General features: G+C 37.7%; 1 protein-coding gene across 6 annotated transcripts in view; it reads right to left on the minus strand.

The window, feature by feature from the left end:
- Positions 1 to 16,932, minus strand: part of MARCH7 (membrane associated ring-CH-type finger 7) — a 51,599-nt gene extending 34,667 nt beyond the window's left edge. For 4 of the 6 annotated variants that reach the window (XM_027866075.1, XM_027866074.1, XM_027866072.1 and 1 more), the window contains exons 1-2: positions 16,774 to 16,857; positions 2,113 to 2,280 (exon numbers count right to left, since the gene is read on the minus strand). In XM_027866075.1, the coding sequence (XP_027721876.1) occupies positions 2,113 to 2,268 (156 nt within the window). In that variant the 5' untranslated portion in view covers positions 2,269 to 2,280; positions 16,774 to 16,857. Of the gene's footprint in view, positions 1 to 2,112; positions 2,281 to 16,773 lie in introns of all 6 variants that reach the window. The other 2 variants (XM_027866076.1, XM_027866077.1) reach the window with 2 other exon arrangements.
- Positions 16,933 to 17,809: the final 877 nt, after the last annotated feature.

The raw sequence follows: 17,809 nt of genomic DNA on the forward strand, positions 1-17,809 counted from the left end.
AACTAGTGCCATATTAAAAAAAAAAAATCCAAGAAATTTGCTCCTATGGTCATATTAGCAAAGAAAAAACAAACCCTCAGGGAACAGATCCAATTCATTGAGCCTAAATCAGTTTTTTATTTTTCTGAACAATGAAAATTTTAGTCAAAGATAATTTAGATTCTAAACCTAACTCCAATTTGATTGTACTTTGGTATTCAAATCAGATTTACATATATCGAACATCTTCAGTACTGGTTTTGGAAAATTTGCTTCGATTTCCTGGGATTAAACTAGAGAAATACAAGTTGTAGTATTAAAAACTATATCAAAGAACACGAAACTAGAAGACTCTCAAAGATGCCACAGAATTCTCTTTACACAAAAGGGTTCGAAACACCTATTACTAAACAAAAACCTCAGTATATAAATGCTACCATTATCACATAACATCTTTCAGAATGTTTTTATCTATATTAACTACCATAAATTATTAATATAGCATATTAATAACATGCTAGAAGTCTTTGGAAATGGCCATTTCCAAAACTCAAGATCATTTTCCCTTCAACTCCTCTCTCCCAAAAATACAAAACAGCTTTGAAACCTTTCTTTACAACAAAATATTGTGAAATGGAAGTAGAAAGAATGCTGTAATTTTACATCCAAGAACTCAGATTTGATCACCTTGTCATTTATTACCTGTGTGGCCCACTCTTCACTTTTGTGGGCCTTAATGTTTCTAATCTGTAAAGTAAGGGGGTTAGACTAGGTACCCCTCTCTCAGGCTCAAAATTACGAGCCTAAGGACTAAGCTGATTCTAGAAAAATACAATTGAGTACTGAAAGCTCTCCAACACTCTGGTTCTGTTCCGAAGGTGTATAAATTTAATCTCTGACAGTTCTAAAAGTGGTTCTGTTACCATTGGAAACTGCATATAGAACTTTCTTTCATAGCACCATTTTCACACAAATAGTAAAATCTGCATCAATAGTATATATGGCCACATTATCTCTGAAGTTATTAAGAATAACTTGTTGATCTACATGAAACTGAATTTATCTTAAAAAGAAGGGCCTAATTTAATAACCACAATTTTCAATATGCTTTACAGGTTTGAGAAAGGAATTGTTTTATTTTTGGTCAGAAGCTGAAGCAGAACACAAGTTCTAAATCTTAAATTAATGTTGTCAAAGTCCCATACCTTGTATGTGATTATCACCCTCCCCTTCAAGAAAATTTGAACTAAGAAGCTTCAACCTGTCATGTAAGATTGACCAAGGAGTTGGTGACAATTTTACAAGGACGGTGTTTGCTTTACTCTTATGTGACATAAGTACAGTCAAATAGAAGAGAACCTCATTTTAACCCAATACAGAATCTAGATTTATAAAACTGATATATTAGGGATGCTGATTTACTTTCCAAGGTAAGTTTTATTAAAAATTCATTGAGTCCTATAACTAGCAAATTCCCCAAGCACATCTGTAAAAATTACTAAACTCTACTTATATTCAAGTCTTCTAAAACTCCAGTACTTCTTAACATGAGGTAAACTGTATTAAATTGCAATGTACTACACTTTTCCCTAATAATACTCCTGACATAATGCTTTCTTCCAAGATCACTGACAGTATGGCAACACCAGTTAGGCATTTCAATTAAAAAACCAAAAAACATCATAAAAGTTCCTCAGGTTAAAGTACATAGAGGTATCATTATACAACAAGCCAAAACTTAAGTCCTACTGATGTTGGATCATTAGCATCCCATACAAAAAAATAGCCCATTAGTGACTTATTCTTTTTTCTTTAAACTTATCAAAAATCTTTTTGTTTTGTTTGGGGGCAGGGGAGTGGATGTAAAATAACAACTTAGTATTTCATTATTGCTTTGGGCATGCACTGTGATTTAACACCACCAAAGAGGAGGTGAGGAAAAAGAAAAACAAATTTTAATTTCCTTATTAAAAGTTTAGAAATATACAATTGATTTAGTCGTCTGTATTCAAAAGTTAATTCTGATATTTTAATTTTTTAAAATACACAATAATCTGATTACTTAACTTCACAAATTAACTCTTAATGCAGTAAATGGGAAAATAATTTTAATGTTTCAAATTAGTATGTTACCTGATGCTCAGAATTCAGTCTGAATGGAGATTCTCTTGGGTGATATGCATCACTCATACCATTTCCTCTGCCTCCAGATACAGTTCGAGCACTTAAGGAAGAACTGGAGGGCTCAACAGTTATCCTTCTAGGGATCCTTGAAGGTTTGGATTCCATTCTTAAGGTTGTCTGTGAAATGCAAATTTCAATTAATTGCTTCTGGGGGAAAAAGATAAACTCAAGCACACTTATCAGAAGGGTAAAGCACCAATACCTAATCTGATTTAAATTGTCATCTGCTTTAAAAAGGGAGTTAGAAATTAAATCAATAAACTAGTTTTGAGTGAGGACTAGAGATAATACATTGCCCATTCCTGAGATGGCAAGGTTCAGGCCTCGGTACACACCCCATACCTTGGAGAGTGCAATATGTTCAATCTATAAACTGTCCTAACTGGATACTCCTCAGACTAGAAGACAAGGTTTTCCTTAACTATATTACAGCTGTGCGTGAGCCAATTTTTCTGGATAGTATTTCTCTACCCTAGACCCTGCAAGCAGCTGGTATCTGAGGTCAAATGTAAGAAAAAGACCTTTGTAAATCTCTCAATTGCACAAACCAGTCTGCAGTAGAAAAGAATTTAGTCAAGACTAGTGTTTTCTCAATCTATAAATGAGTTACGTTACAAAACTAAATTGGTTGTTTTGAACACTGAACAAGTTTCCTACCACAAGTGGGTTAAATGCATCCAATTCCTAGTCTAATTAACTCCATACAATATTTCAATTTGTGATTCAGTGTTTGAACTAAATGAAACATGAAGACCCTTTCAAATTCTAAGATTACCTAACTCTGAAATTATAAGAGTGTATTATTTGAATTTTCTGATCAAATACTAATTTTAAAATGTCTTATTTTAATGGTGACTATTTTATAAAAAGCCAACTACTGCTTTATTATACTGAGGTAAAACACAGGGCAAGAAACCAGTTCTGCTTAAGCAATAAGGCACCCCGAGGGAGACAAAGCCAGCATGTGCCAGCCAAATCACCACCCCTCCCCTCAGAATCTGATGGAGATAGTATCCCTCCCCCAAAATCAGGCCTTGCTCTGGCCCAGCTCCCACAGTCATCATTGAGGACAGAAATCATTGCGGAGAAGGGGCCCACCTTCCTCACCATCACCAGCTGCTGCTGCTAACCAACTGCCACACCAAGAGGCAGATAAACACAAAAGGATGCCCCCCCCCAAACGGTCCTGCTTCCAGCCCAGCTCTCATACCCATCATCTAAAAAAAGCAACTCCTGTGGAAGAGGCAGCCAATCTCACCAATTGTCAAAGAACTGCTACTCACACAACATGCAAGCCACTCTTTCAGAAGGAATAAACCAGGACAGAGATGGACAGGAAGCTGCAAGTGCCCAGCAGGCCAGGGCAGCTCCACTACCACCTTGACCAACTTCTCCCCTCAGAATCTGACCCAGGACAAGTCAGGCTCTAAACCCAACCATGGGCTTTGGGAATGACAATGCTTTCAACCCAGTGACCTCAGCCATTACCCTGGAAAATAATCCCTGTGGAGATGAAGCTTGGCAAAGGCTCCTGAAGTTACCACAATCTACTGAAGGTGGGGGTGGGGGACAGGGTCAGCAGTTCTTGTCAAAGCCTCTGGAGTAGTCAAATGGTTCAACATCAGAAACTGTTAAGATTTTACCAGTGGAAATGATATTAAAGAAGAGCTATTTCCATCTACTTTGCCACTGTACCCTAAGGACCATGAGACCTTTCCATTTGAAGTGAGCTCCTTGAGAGGCAGGGACTCTCTGACTTTTCTATCTGCATCCCTAGTGCTTAGCAGTGTTTTCTCAGCACACAGTTAACTGCATAATCAATGTTTTAATTATTCATTCTTTCATTCTCAAATTAGTATGTATAGTTCTCTATTAATTACTTTGTTATTTCCTTTCTTAATGTAGTAGGAAAAGTCAGGAAACCTGGGTTCTAAAGCCACAAATGAGCAATATTACCTTTGGTAAGACCATTTAATTTTTTTAAAATAAAATTTTTTGAAGTCACTAAACGGTGGGAAGCTGCATGGTTTGATATGGTGGGAAAGGTGCTAGATTTGGAGTCAAAAGACCTGGATTCAAATCCCTGGTTCTGCCACTTGATTACTGTGTAACCTCAGCATGTCACTTAAACTCTCTAAGTTTTAATTCCTCATCCAAAAAATATGAGGGTTATATGATCTCTGAAGTCTCTTCGAGCTCCAGATCTAATGTCACTTAGATTTAAATCAAATTCCTCCACACTGGTTTATAACTATTTTATTTACAATCCAATGGAAACAGCAAAATTATTTACTGTCTCCAGAAGGTCCTTGTTATAATTCATGTAGCACAGAACCTGGCACAGAGTAGAACATGATAAATTCTTTTGGGTTTATTAATTGAAGTATAGAAAGTAACCTAAATTCTCTGGGCCTCAATTTCTTTTTCTAAATTCACTTCTGGCTTTAAATCTTGTGATTTCCAAATGGGAGATCAGGCAGTGTTTTCAAAAGGACAAAGTCTAAGTACAGATACTGCAGCACAGACCCCATCTTTTATTTTGGTTAACAGACTTGTCAGGGCCCAAATGTTGCTGATCCCTGACTAAGGATCCAAATACTTGGAGAACTGAGGTTTCCTTAACTGCCTTGCCTGGTGAGGAAAAAGGTGCTCATCCACTACAAGTCCTCAGCTGCTACTTACCCTGTAACAATACTAATGATATCCTACCACTTTTGTTGAACTTACCCCCTACACACATACCCCTTTCTCCTCACAACTCCCTCATTCTCACAATTATGTTCTAAGGATCAAATAATATAATAAATGGGAATATGATTATAAAATAATCTACTTAAAGTATGAGATTGGCACATGTGAGGTTTTCATCTTTCTACCTAGAAAGGACCCTTTGGGATCATCTAAGCCCAACTTAATTCATTTTATAGAATGAGGAAAATGAAGTCCAAAAGTTATGACTTGTAATGTATAAGGTCAGTAGGAGAGCTAATACTAAAACCTAGATCCTCTACCTCCAAATCCAGTGCTCTTTCCAATATATCACATTATTCCTGAAAAGGAAGAAAATCCTGAGATTTTAAGAGACTTTTACCAGTGTCTTAACTCAAAAATTCCTGTGAAATCCACATGGGTTCTTAATCAATCAACAAGCATTTATTCAGCACCTACTATGCTATGTTCTTGACACTAGGGTAGTAAGTAATAACAGCTCCTGACCTTAAGGAGCCTACATTACAACGAAATATGGCATATATACATTAAAACATACAATATAAATATAAAGTAGATGGAAGATGACCTGACGCTATGGCAGTAGCCACCACTCTGCACCTTTATATTTTCCCTAGTACCTTATTTTAATAAGGGATTATAAAAACTCTGGCTTCCATTTCTTATAGAATATAAGCTCATTTCTTTGTCTTTGCAAACCCAGAGGCCTGACATGTTTTAGGTGGTTAAGACATACTTATCAATTGGTTCTACTTGAGACTTAGTTTTAAGCAATATTTCCCCTCCATAAAGATCGCCCCAGTTCCCTCATCTGTAAAATGACTATCCCAATTACTATCCCAGCAACAAGCAACCTGCTTTCCAAGGTCTCAAGTTAAGTAAGGCTCATCACCAGTGGGCTCACCAATTGGCAATGAGCTCTTTGGTCATGGCAATCTTGAAACAAAAATTCAAAACAGCCCTCAGTCTAATACTGGATGCTCTTTGTTCTGCTGTCACAGTAACAGTTTGCGGTCCATCAGTCACCCTTAATCTGGAGAGTTTCACCCAGGTGTGGCCACTGTGCCCGATACAGTTTCTTGGAGCCACAGTTAAGAGTTGAGTGCCAGGTGGACACCAAAGGTGGATAAGCAACCTTGGGAAGGGCTTAGGCAAGCCCTTAAACCAGAGGTGCTAATCCTCCCTGAACACCCACATATTCCAAAGGCATTCCTGATGTTGAAACTTTACTTGATGGCTCTCCAGTATGAAAGAAGCTAGCAGACTTTGGTACAACTTTTGACGGCCTGAGGTGCCAAGATATTCTGACAATCTGAAATATAGTTCTTTACAATTCCTGATTTAAAAAAAATATAGTAGCTGACTGTATTTTGCACTTTTTCTCTTATTTTCTATCTATACTGTCTTAAACTTAAATAAGCAACTCTAGATAAAATTAGACATAACTATTATGTGTGAGGTAATATTACTTCCAGGAAAAGTGAATCTGGCCAAAATAACTAACATCTATTTTACTTAGTAGATATCAACTATACTTTCTTTATAGCTTTGCAGTTTCAGGTTCCTCATCTGTAAAATGACAATAGTACGTCCACTACTTACCTCACAGGACTGTCAGGAGGAAAGCATTTTGTAAAACATAAAGCTCTATATATCTGTTGAGCTGTTATTAATAAAGTAACTTGCCCAGATTCACAAAGATAGGATTCAAATCTGTGTATTTGGACCAGCTGTTTCTACTACACATACTGTGTATAGTACTTAACACTTTGTCCACAAAAACTTTAGTAAAGATTTGAGAAAAGGCTTATAGGCTTAGCCTGATGTTAAGACTACTAAAGAGGTATGTTTATTTCTAGGAGCAAATTAAATTGGGAAGGAAATGGTTCTGGGAGTAATAAAGTAAATCACAATGTATTTTTTTGCTCCTCTTTTAAATGTGTAATGTTCAACTTTAAGGCTTCTATATGTTAATTTGTTTTGCTTCATTAGCTGCTATATAAAAAAGGGTGATTGGAAAAGGGGACAAATGAAGAAGTGATAGCGGTATTTACAAAAAAAAAAATTTTTAAAGAAAAAATTAAAAGACAATGAAAAACAGAAAAAGTGGTAGGCATTTCCCAAGGTCAGCAAGTGATACAAAAGGATGTGCTGACAACAAGTATAACAAGCACATTTCCTGGTTGGCACACTGAAAATACATGTAAAAGATATCCAGACCTAAAGAATTCCTAGTGTAGAGGTGTAACAAATATTAAATTGAATTTGATTAGTAATTTTACCTAGGGTACTAGTTCTCAAAATGGCCCAAGCAGGAAGGTCTTAAATTCCTTTTGAAAGATAAAGGTCAGCAAGTGGCTCTCAAACAACAGAAATAATCTTAATACTGTTCAATATGATATTACTCTGAACATAAATATATACTCGCTCCACTATGACCAGGCAGATTTGGAGATAAGAAAAATAACCTAATAGGAAATATGTTCAAAATGAAACTCAAGGGAGAAAATGAAGAGGTAGAGGCCTCAGAGACAGCAAATTTACAGGGTAGGTAATTATTTCTGGCAACTCCTTTTAGATGACTTGATTGAATTCTGATAATATATGTGTCACTTGAAAACTTATATAATGTGGTTGCATAAGTAGTAGGTCAAACTAGAGCACTTACTGGGTTAAATAAATGAGTTTCCTTCTACTCACCAGGATTGAGTATTTGAAATTAAACCCCCTAAATCAAAATCTGCAATTCAGCCTTGAAATTCAGAATCATAGCAAGGAGTTCCCATATATAGTTAATACTAGAGTAACTATAATTAGTATATGTAGTTCCTATACATAGTAAATTTTTGATATGATTATTTTCTTTTTTTATTTCCATTGAAAATATTGATGTTTATGTCACTTTTCAGCTTGGTAATAATTGGAGACTTCAGAATATCATACCTATAAAGTGTAATTTCTTTATCAGATACACACACATTCAAACTGAGGACAAAAACAAGCAAAAATAAAAATTTTAAATCCAATTCCAATACTCTTCACATCACAGGTAATTAAAAATCAACTGTAAGTTTAAAAAAGAAACTAACAGAATATGATGCTGTACAAGAACTACTACCTAAAATCAGGGCCTCCAACAGACAAGGTTAATGTTTACTTCTCCAATGAGTACTTAATTTAAAGGAAACTCATTGAACTCAGAAAGTGGCACAACTATGTTGTGAAACTATGTTTCATCAACTATGCATTTTATTTTTATAAGAGTAAAACAATTAGGCAACTTTAATACAAAGAAAACACCAAAGACGTGACAAGGGACCAGGTCAATGAGTGCTAGTCCTTAAAAGTATGATGCAATATGTCAGGCCTGGTTCCAATCAAAGCGCAAGCTTGGTTCCAATCAAAGCGCAAGCTTGGTGAGCTTACTTCCAGGCATATATAATGTAATTCCCCCAATTCCAGAGAATTCAGGTAGGTGTCCTCTATTTCCCATCAGTTTACTATATAAAGACAAAAAATCTCATAAACTGGCCGCTGAGCTGGAACTGGGGATGCATACAAAAGGTTCCAGACAATATCTTCCTCTCTTCCCTGGCAGATAGAGGGGACAAGGACTGCCTTTTTCTCTGGTGAGAGACACAAGAACAGCTTGAACCTTGAAGCCAATTAAAAGTTTTTTTCATCACCCTGACATAAGCTGAAAGGAAGCAGAGAATACCTGCCTGAGTGCTCTGAAGTGGAAGGCAGGGCCCCGTCATTACACATGCATAAAAGCAGACTCACGAAGCCTGCAAGTAGAAAAAAACCAGGCGGAGCACATTGCGTAACTTCTAAGGACCAATAACTAGTCTCCTATTACACTAGATTTATTTTAAAACTCTGGAAATATAATTAAGGTAAAGCCCAAGGAGCATGGTAACTACTGAACTCCAAATTAAATTCAACTGTTTACAGAGTGTCTACTACATTTAAGACACTATGACATGGTCCAAAGTAAATAAAGCAAAATCTTAAATACTATACTTAAGTGTCATATATGGTATAAATGTTTCTACAATAAGTAAAACAAACTAAACATGAATACCTAAATGTGCACAGAAAGTAACATTCTCAGGAAAAGCAGTATAACTTAAAGGTCAGAAGTAGTACTGTTAATCAACCTCTGAAGGCCAAGAAATTCAGTGAATCTTAAGTAAACAAGGGGTGCACAAGAAGTGCAGAGATTAACTGAATAAAAGAATATGAAGTGATAGGTAAAGGAAGATATTTGAGTAGAAAGGAACAGCAGAGAGTGTTATAAGGAAAGACTATAATAAGTATCAAACATGCCAAACTCTCAAAAATTTTCAATAAAGTTCCAGATAAAATACTACAGGTAATTCATACCTGACAAATTTTGCAAGCTTGCTGCTTTAGGTTATCAATATAGGGAAAAGAATATAGAAGGGAACAAAAAGAAAAGGGAAAGAGAAAGGTGAGTGGAGAGGAGAAAGAAAAACACCCTATAACAGGGTTTTTTAAAGTAGATAGAGTGCTGGGCCTAGAGTCAGTTAGAACTGAGTTCAAATCAAGCCTCGGACATTTACTAGCTGTGACTGGTCAAATCACTTAACTTCTGTTTGGCTTAATCCACTGAAGAAAGAAATGGCAAACCATTCCAGTATCTCTGCCAAGAAAAGCCCATGGAAAGTATGGTCCACAGGGTCACAAAAGTGTCTTACATAACAGAAAGACAACAATGGACTCCTTCAGCAATGTGGTAAAGTCTATGAATCCTCTCTCAAAATGTTTTAAGTGAATAAAATAAATAGAATTATGAAGGAAACCATTTATATTGAAACAGTCACCAACATTTTTTCCACATTCATAGACCTCAGATTAAGAATTCCTTAATGGGCAGCTAGGTGGTGCAGTGGATAGAGCACCGGCCTTGGAGTCAGGAGGACCTGAGTTCAAATTTAGCCCAAGATACATAACACTTACTAGCTCTGTGACTGTGGGCAAGTCACTTAACCCCAATTGCCTCACCAAAAAAACCAACAAAGCAAACAAAAAACACCTCCTTGCCCTAAAACAATGTATAAATTGAGGCCATAACTGAAGTTTCTGGGTAAAAGTATTAGCTAGCTTGTACAACCTCCTGAAGCTACCTCCGCTCCTCCTTCCCAGTGACTCCCAATTAATTTCAAGGCTGGAAAAACAAGTATCTACTGTAATGCCACTCCCCTCAGTCTCCAGTTGTTTTGTCATACCAGTAAATCTATAAACTAAACTATTTTCAAAAACCTCATTCTTGCAAATGACTTAACCAGATGGTTCAAGTTTTCCTTTTGATTATAATGTAATGATCTTAGGTATCCTATAAGCATTCTTTAGTCACAAAATACCACAAAAGAATATTTTGTAATAGCATCAAATAAAAATTGCAGATCAACTTTAGGCTACAGTCAAATCTTTTAGTTTGAATGCAAAAGTAACATATAAAGCTCTGTGAATATTAGCTATATTACCTGGCATATAATAAGTACTTAATGGGGCAGCTAGGCATATCAGTTGATAGAGACCCTGGCCTAAGAGTCAAGAAGATCCGTGTTCACATTCTGCCTCAGACACTTTCTAACTAGTTGTGTGACACTGGGCAAGTCACTTAACCCTGTTTGCTTCAGTTTCCTCATCTTTAAAATGAGTTAATAAGGAAATGGCAAACTATTCCCCAAGGGTGGAGATCACAAAGAGTCCAACAGGACTGAAAGGACTAAACAACAAACACTTAAAAATGCTTGTTTATTCTATATTTGAAGTCTTTGAAAATTAACTATACATAACTCATTCTGCTTCAGAAATTTAAAACCTCACAGACAAGTGTGAAATGCTACCAGATAATTCTAATGAAAGTTACATAGTTGTTTATTTTTGGAATGACTGACACAAATGGCAATTTTCAATGACCCAACTCATCAACCCCACCTTGTCAGGCTCAACTAGTAAATATAGGTCATGAAAAATCTACTCTTCCATCTCCCAGGGTCTTCCCTTTCTCTCCTCTTTCCAAGACACCCTAAAGCCCAGCCCAGACCCTATGCTCCTAAATTAACTCTAGCCCAAGAGAAAATGCCAGCTTTGGAGTCAGGAGAGAGTATTAATCCTGGTTCTTCCACTTACTACCTGTTTGACCTTGAACATGCTGCTTAACTTCTCTGGGCCTCCTTATCTGATCCATAAAATGAGGAAGTTGTACTAAATTGTCCTTTAAGATCTCTTCAAGGGCTCAAGTATAAAGTGCTCAACTAAAGATCCTATGATCCTAATGCCTTACTATTTCATCCTCAGCGTCTCCTATTTTACTTTAAATTTTTAATCACAAAATATCCTAAGATCTTTTTGTGATAGGCTCAAATAAAGATTACAATTCAGGTCTAGGATAAGATAATTGTTCATAATTTGGAGTCAGAGGATCTGGTTTTAAACTACAGTTCTACTACAGTTTGCATAACTTTAGGTATGTCATTTGCTCCTCCCTGGACTTAGGTTTCTTCATTAATAAAATGAAGGGGTCAAGGTGGATGACCTCCAAGGTCTTTTCAGTTCTAAATCCTTAGAACCATTTAAATTAATTGACACTGAAGCATGATGGATAAAGCCCATTCCCAAATTAGGATGGCCTCTGCATATTCTGGAACTACAGAAGTTTGAGACTCGTATCTCCCTTCTCCCCAAGGGTGGGGGTCTGCCCTGAGCACATCATAAGCCTGACCTTGTATGCTCTACTACTTTTGAAAAGTGTAGCATCTCTCTTACAGGATAACAAATCTGTCTTCAAATCCAAAGGGAGTTCTTTTTTCCCCTTCCCAATATTCGCACCTACTTCCATTCTGAAGAACCCAGGGATCTTGCTCCTTTATTGGTAACAAAGTGGGGCAGTGGATAGAGTATTGGGAGAGGAGTTAGGAAGACCCTAGTTAAAATCTGACCTTAGACACTAGGTGTATGACTCTGAGCAAGTCATTTAACCTGTCTGCCTCAGATTTCTCAACTGTAAAGTGAGGATAATAATAGCACCTACCTCTCAAGGCTGTTGTGAGGATCAAATGAGATATCTGTAAAGCTCTTAGCACAAAATTTGACACATAATAAGCATTATATAAATGCATGTTCCCCTCTCCTATTACCACAAAAAGAAGAGGAAAAAGTTAAGTACAGTAACTTCTGAATGACCTCTAATGCCCCTTCCTGTTCAGAGTGACTGGGATGTTATCTATGGATGTTCTGTTCTGATGTACAGTCTGTACGTCAAGACTTACGCAACAGTCATAAACTAGATAACCGAACTACCAACATGGCAATGGCCCCACCCATGTTTACAGTTAGCTCCTATTCCCTAGATACTTCTAGCTCCCTATATACAATAAAAATGTGTTTATTTTTCTGTAACTACTAAAGGTAAGAATCCCAAGACAGACTCCCTTAAAAAAAAAAAAATCAAAAGTACGAGTATTATTTGAGGACTGTCATCTAATTTTCATTAGGCCAAGTCTTATGTTTTTACAGTCCTGAGCATATGTTAATTAAATTGTACAATTTAATAATGTAAACAGCTTAACAGGAATTCTCAAAACAATTTCCTCAATGCTTATACCATTTTATCATCAATAAACAAGAAACAGTTTTTAACGCAGTTTCAGGGGAAAAAAATTAACAACATAGTTCATTAACAAAGTATAGTCAAAAATCTACAATTTCTATCTAGAATAATTCCCTTTGCAGAGCACTGTGCTACTTTTTATTGTACCACTTTGGCCAAAGAAGGAAGTGAAACTAATTAAATACAACTCTAGTAAAGACTAAATAGAATAAAAAAGTATAAGCCATGTCATATAGTTAGCCTACATAGCAAAACCATGATCTTATGACCTAACTCCACACACTGTCATATAGGTGAAAATGGATCGTATTTTCCCAATCTACTGTATATGGCAGTCTTCAGACTGCCTGGTGTAGCAGACTGAAGAGCTGGAAGCGGAGTCAAGAATATCTGAGTTCAAATCCTGCCCCAGTTACTGTCTAGTAAGTCTCTGGCCAAGTGATTTTTCTCAGCTCATTTTCCTCAATCGTAAAAGAGGGATAATAAAATCTACCTCACAAAGCTGTCACAAAGATCAAATATAATGATATATAAAGTTCTATGCAAACTTTAAAGTGTTACATAAATGTCAGCTATTAACATTTAAATATTAAATTAGCTATTAATATTAAAGCTATGCCTACAACAGAACCTGACTAAACAAAAAATACTGTACTGTACAGTCCAATTCAGTAAAATTGGGATATTTTAGGGCCATGTAAATTAAATTGTTAGCTACTTACATCAATAAAGTGCTATATAAGAATGAAAAATTTACAAAGCACTTTCTTCTAACAACCCTATAACATTAGTAATGTAAAGATTATCCTCATTTTGTAGATGAAAAAACTGACCTTGGATAAAGTGAACCTAAATTTTTCTCCCACGCCTTCCTGCCTCTATATAAAGTGGATGTATGAGGCGATCCAGTATCAAAGATCCCAAGGACAGCTTTGTAACAATCCAAAATCCATTTCTCTTTCTATATCTCTCCCTAAGGAAATATTTTTGTTTCATACTAAGTAAATGAATCATCAGCTCCTTCTGTAAAGAATTCATATATAATCCACCTAGGAATATAACTACTAATCTATCTGACTAAGGCCTCAATAAAAGCCGGGTAAAACAAAATGGAAATCAAAGGTAAAAATTTAGCACATTGAGCCTCTCCTTCAAAAACTTTTTTGTATTTTCCTAAAACTACATTTGCACTATGTTTGTGTCTTATTAGCACAGTAATACAAAGAGTTAAGTGTTTCCTAATGGTTGATCTCACCATGTCACTCATTTTCCTATTCAGACTCCAGTGTCTTCAGTTCTGAATGCCTATCTTCTACATGAAGCACGATCCCTTTCAGGTGATAGAGCCATTCCTCTCAAACAACCTTATCTTTGAACTACTTTTTTTTTTTTGTTTTAGGCAACTGGGGTCAAGTGACTTGCCCAAGGTCACATAGCTAGTAAGTGTCACGTGTTTGGTCTGAGGCCGATTTGAACTCAGATCCTCCTTGACTTCAGGGCCGGTGCTCTATCCACTGCACCACCTAGCTGCCCCATCTTTGAACTATTTTGCATTTATTTGTATAATTTTCTTTATATTTATTCTGTATACATTTATATACTAAGGGCATACTCATCTCCTACATTAGAATGTAAGCTCCTTGGTAGTAGGGATTATATTCATTGTATTTGCAACCACAAAGTTTAGCAGTATTGGACACTTAACATAGTATATGCTTAATACCTGATTGATTAGAGGGAGTAATTTAATGTTAAAGTATAGAACCAATAAAAACCTGTGAGCAAAATTTAATTCCATCAGTCTAACAGATTAAGATCAGCAGAAAAACAGAACTAGACTTGGAGTCAGAAGAACTGGTTTCAAAATCTGACCCTGCTACTTACTATTACTTTGAGCAGGCAACTTTCCTTAAGAAAACTGGTTAAAGTGTTGAATTTGGAGTCAAAGGACCTGCTACCTGTGTGACCTTGGACAAATTACCTCTCATCTGTAAAATGAGATTGATCTAAATGATGTCTAAGGTCACTTCCAGCCATGATCTGTGATCTGATTCCTTATCCATAAAATAAGACTATTATCTAAGGTTCCTTTGAGTTCTAAATGATGCTGATATAATACATGGAGATAAACTATTTAAAACTTCCTAAAGATCATTTAATGAAGTTCTTGATGATGAGGTCAAATGAACTCCAAATTAATAAAAAGAATTTAACAAACATCTTGTTTTCATTTGTAAAGTGAGTTTTAATTTGCAAATATAAATGTCAAATATTTTAACATTATATTTAGAGACATAAGGAGAATATTAAATAGATATGTTCAAATAGTAATGGAAATAAAACTAGTTTTTCTCAGTAGAATCCAAAAACCTGCTCTCTTCCAAAATGGCTGCCAAAACGGGTGTCAACTTAGTGACTTAAAAACCGGTTGTTCTGCATATGCAGCATAACTGGTAGAGCCAACAAAGGAATATATTTGGGAGCAAGCAGAACCAGCTTTGACCACATCCGAGTGTAGAAAGGTAAAAATGTTTTCATAAATATGGTTTATGTACTAATGAAATTAAACTAGCCCTTAAAAAGTCTGATTAATTTGTAAAATAACAAAGCTGTCTCTCACTTTGGTTATTTTCATTCAAGTCGTATCATGATTTATTACCATTTCCAAAATTTAAGAACAGAGAGGGACACCATGGAATGGAAATTTTTTACAAAGAATGAGGATGGCACTGTAGTACTGATTACTTCTGGAAGATGATCTTTGTGGAGAAACTAATAATCTTTAACAGTATGAATTATAATGGATTATAGATTTAACTACCAGTCAGTTTAACTACCAGTTACTTATTAAAGCTACTGAGAGATGAATTTGAATGTTAGTCTAAAATAAAGTCTACAGCTTCTGATAATTTTGTTTCACTTAATCTATACATTTACTTCTCATCTATTACCAAATCTCAACTAAAATTCTGATAGCTCATCTCTATTCCTGATAAGGGCAAATAGTCTGGAGGTCTAGTGAGCAAATGAGAGATCCCAAGGAATTCACACACACAAAAAAAGAAAAAAACTAAGTTTTGCTCTCAATTTCATCATTAAGAGCATCTACTACATTTAACTTTACATAGCAGAATAGTGTAAAGAACTCTAAAAAAAGAGCAAGTTTAATCTCAGCTTCAGTTTCCTCATCTGTAAAATGGGAAAAATAATATTAGTATTTTTCGATACCTACTTTAACGATTGAGGAAAGTCTCCTGTAAACCTGAAAATGCTATATAAGTGTGAGTTATTATTACACAAGTAAAATCTGCAATAAATCACTCCAAACATTCTCTCCTCAGTTTATTTTGCCCCCACTCCAGGAAATTTCCATTTATGCCCAGTTTATCACGTAAGGAAAAAAAAAAGAAAACTGTGCCAAAACTCATCTTTTATTTGTTAATTAAAATTACATAAACCATTAAATTTGATCTTTATTACGCAATCCTTTGCCAAAATAAAACAGCATCGTAAAGAAATATTTAAAGGCCTAGCAGTACAGCGTTCTATAAAATGGTGCAAAAGGCAGGAGTGGCCTCACTTGGGATAAATTTTCCCTCCACTACACTTTACAGAACAATCCCACACAAGCAAAGAAGCATTTACCTCGGCCAGTAAAAACAGGGGAGAAACACAAAAATCTTACACACACACACACACACCCTCCCCCCCCACCAAAACAAGGTTCCAGAGAATTGGCTTTAATTCAAAAACCTGCAGGCACTTACCTACTCGGTTCTGACCAATTTTTAATCAACAAGTAACGACCCAAAATTGGACCACCTGGGTGGGTCCATCTCCAAACGACCCCCCCCCCCGAGGCCTTTTAAAGGGCTCCCGAAATCCGACTTGGCCTCGGCCTCCTTCCTCTACGCTTACACTACACATTCTTTCCATCGAAGATCCCCTCAACTCTCCACCCGACCTTAAAGCACCCAACCACAGACACGGGGGGGGGGGGCCCGAACTCTCCCAGGCCGCTTAGGGGCTTCCCCTCCCCCAAGCCTCAAGGGCCTGACCCAAAGTCTGGCCTAAGCCGCGCCCGAGGGGGTCCTCCGCCCAGGCTCTGGAGTGGCAGGACCCGCTCCCTCCTGGAATCGGGGGTCGGCTCTCCGCCCTCCTCCCAGCGGCCCTGCGCCCTCCACCCGTCAGGCCCTTTTCTCCTTTCGGCCTCCGCGGGTGCTCGAAGAAAGGCTTACCTCCGACGCACATAACCCTCTGGCCCCCAACAGGCACGACGCTGGGCGAGTCTCCGTCTCCTCCTCGTAGCGTCCGGCTTCCCCGTACCCTTCCTCCTCCCGCGGAAAAAGTGCCTGCACCAGGCACAATGGCGCCCGCCCCTCTCCCAGCTCCAGCGCAGAGGCAAATCGCCCCCGTCACGTGCCCCGCCCCTTCCTCTCCGAGCCCTGCCTCGCGTTCTCCCGCTCGCCCGCGTCTCGCGAGAGTTGTGTGTTTGGTGGCGGGGATGGAACGTGGGGAGCGTGGGGAGGAGGGGCGCGGAGGCCGCGGGGTGGTGCTCTGGACTAGCGGGCGGGGGCGGGCGCAGCTTCCTCGGTGAGAGCGCTGGGAGTTGTCGGGGTGCGGTCTTTTCAGGCCGGCTGCAGAAATGGGGCCTAATAGGCCTCCGGGCCTTTGCTGGGCAGCCTTGATTTCCCCAGCCGCGCACCTCACGTCTCTGTCATCGCCTGCGCCGGGTCCTGGGCTGAGCCTGCACCCCAAGTCTTGTCCAAAGCCAGCCCCCCCATTTGCCTCTTATGTCCCACTTCCCTCAGTTCTCTTGAGATGCATCCTTCCCATGTAACCATGGTCTCTTCGGCCGCAATTCAGGAGGAGGACTTATAACTGGTCATCTAGAAATCATAAAGAATAAGCTTATGTCTATATAACGGTTTGCAGAAGCCATGTATTTAAAGTATTTCAGTCGCTCCTCAAAACAAACCTCACCTTGGGTGAGATATAGTAATTATCATACCCATTTTACAGATGAGTGTACTGAAGCTTAGAGTTTAAGTGGCTTGCCTATGGTCAAATAGGGCTCTTAATTCCAGGGCTTTCCTCTTTTATTTCCTATTTGTCCTGTATATAGCTTATTTTCTGTTTGTTGGCATGATGTCTTCCCTCCATCAGATTGTAGGCTCTTCGAGGGCAGGGACTGTCTTTTGCCTCTTTTTGTATCCCTAGCACTTAGCACAGTGCCTGGCACATAGCAGGCAGTGGGCACTTAATAATTCCAGG

This window comes from Vombatus ursinus, unplaced genomic scaffold (genome assembly GCF_900497805.2).
Source record: "Vombatus ursinus unplaced genomic scaffold, bare-nosed wombat genome assembly UNPS02014779.1, whole genome shotgun sequence".
Lineage (NCBI taxonomy): Eukaryota > Metazoa > Chordata > Mammalia > Diprotodontia > Vombatidae > Vombatus > Vombatus ursinus.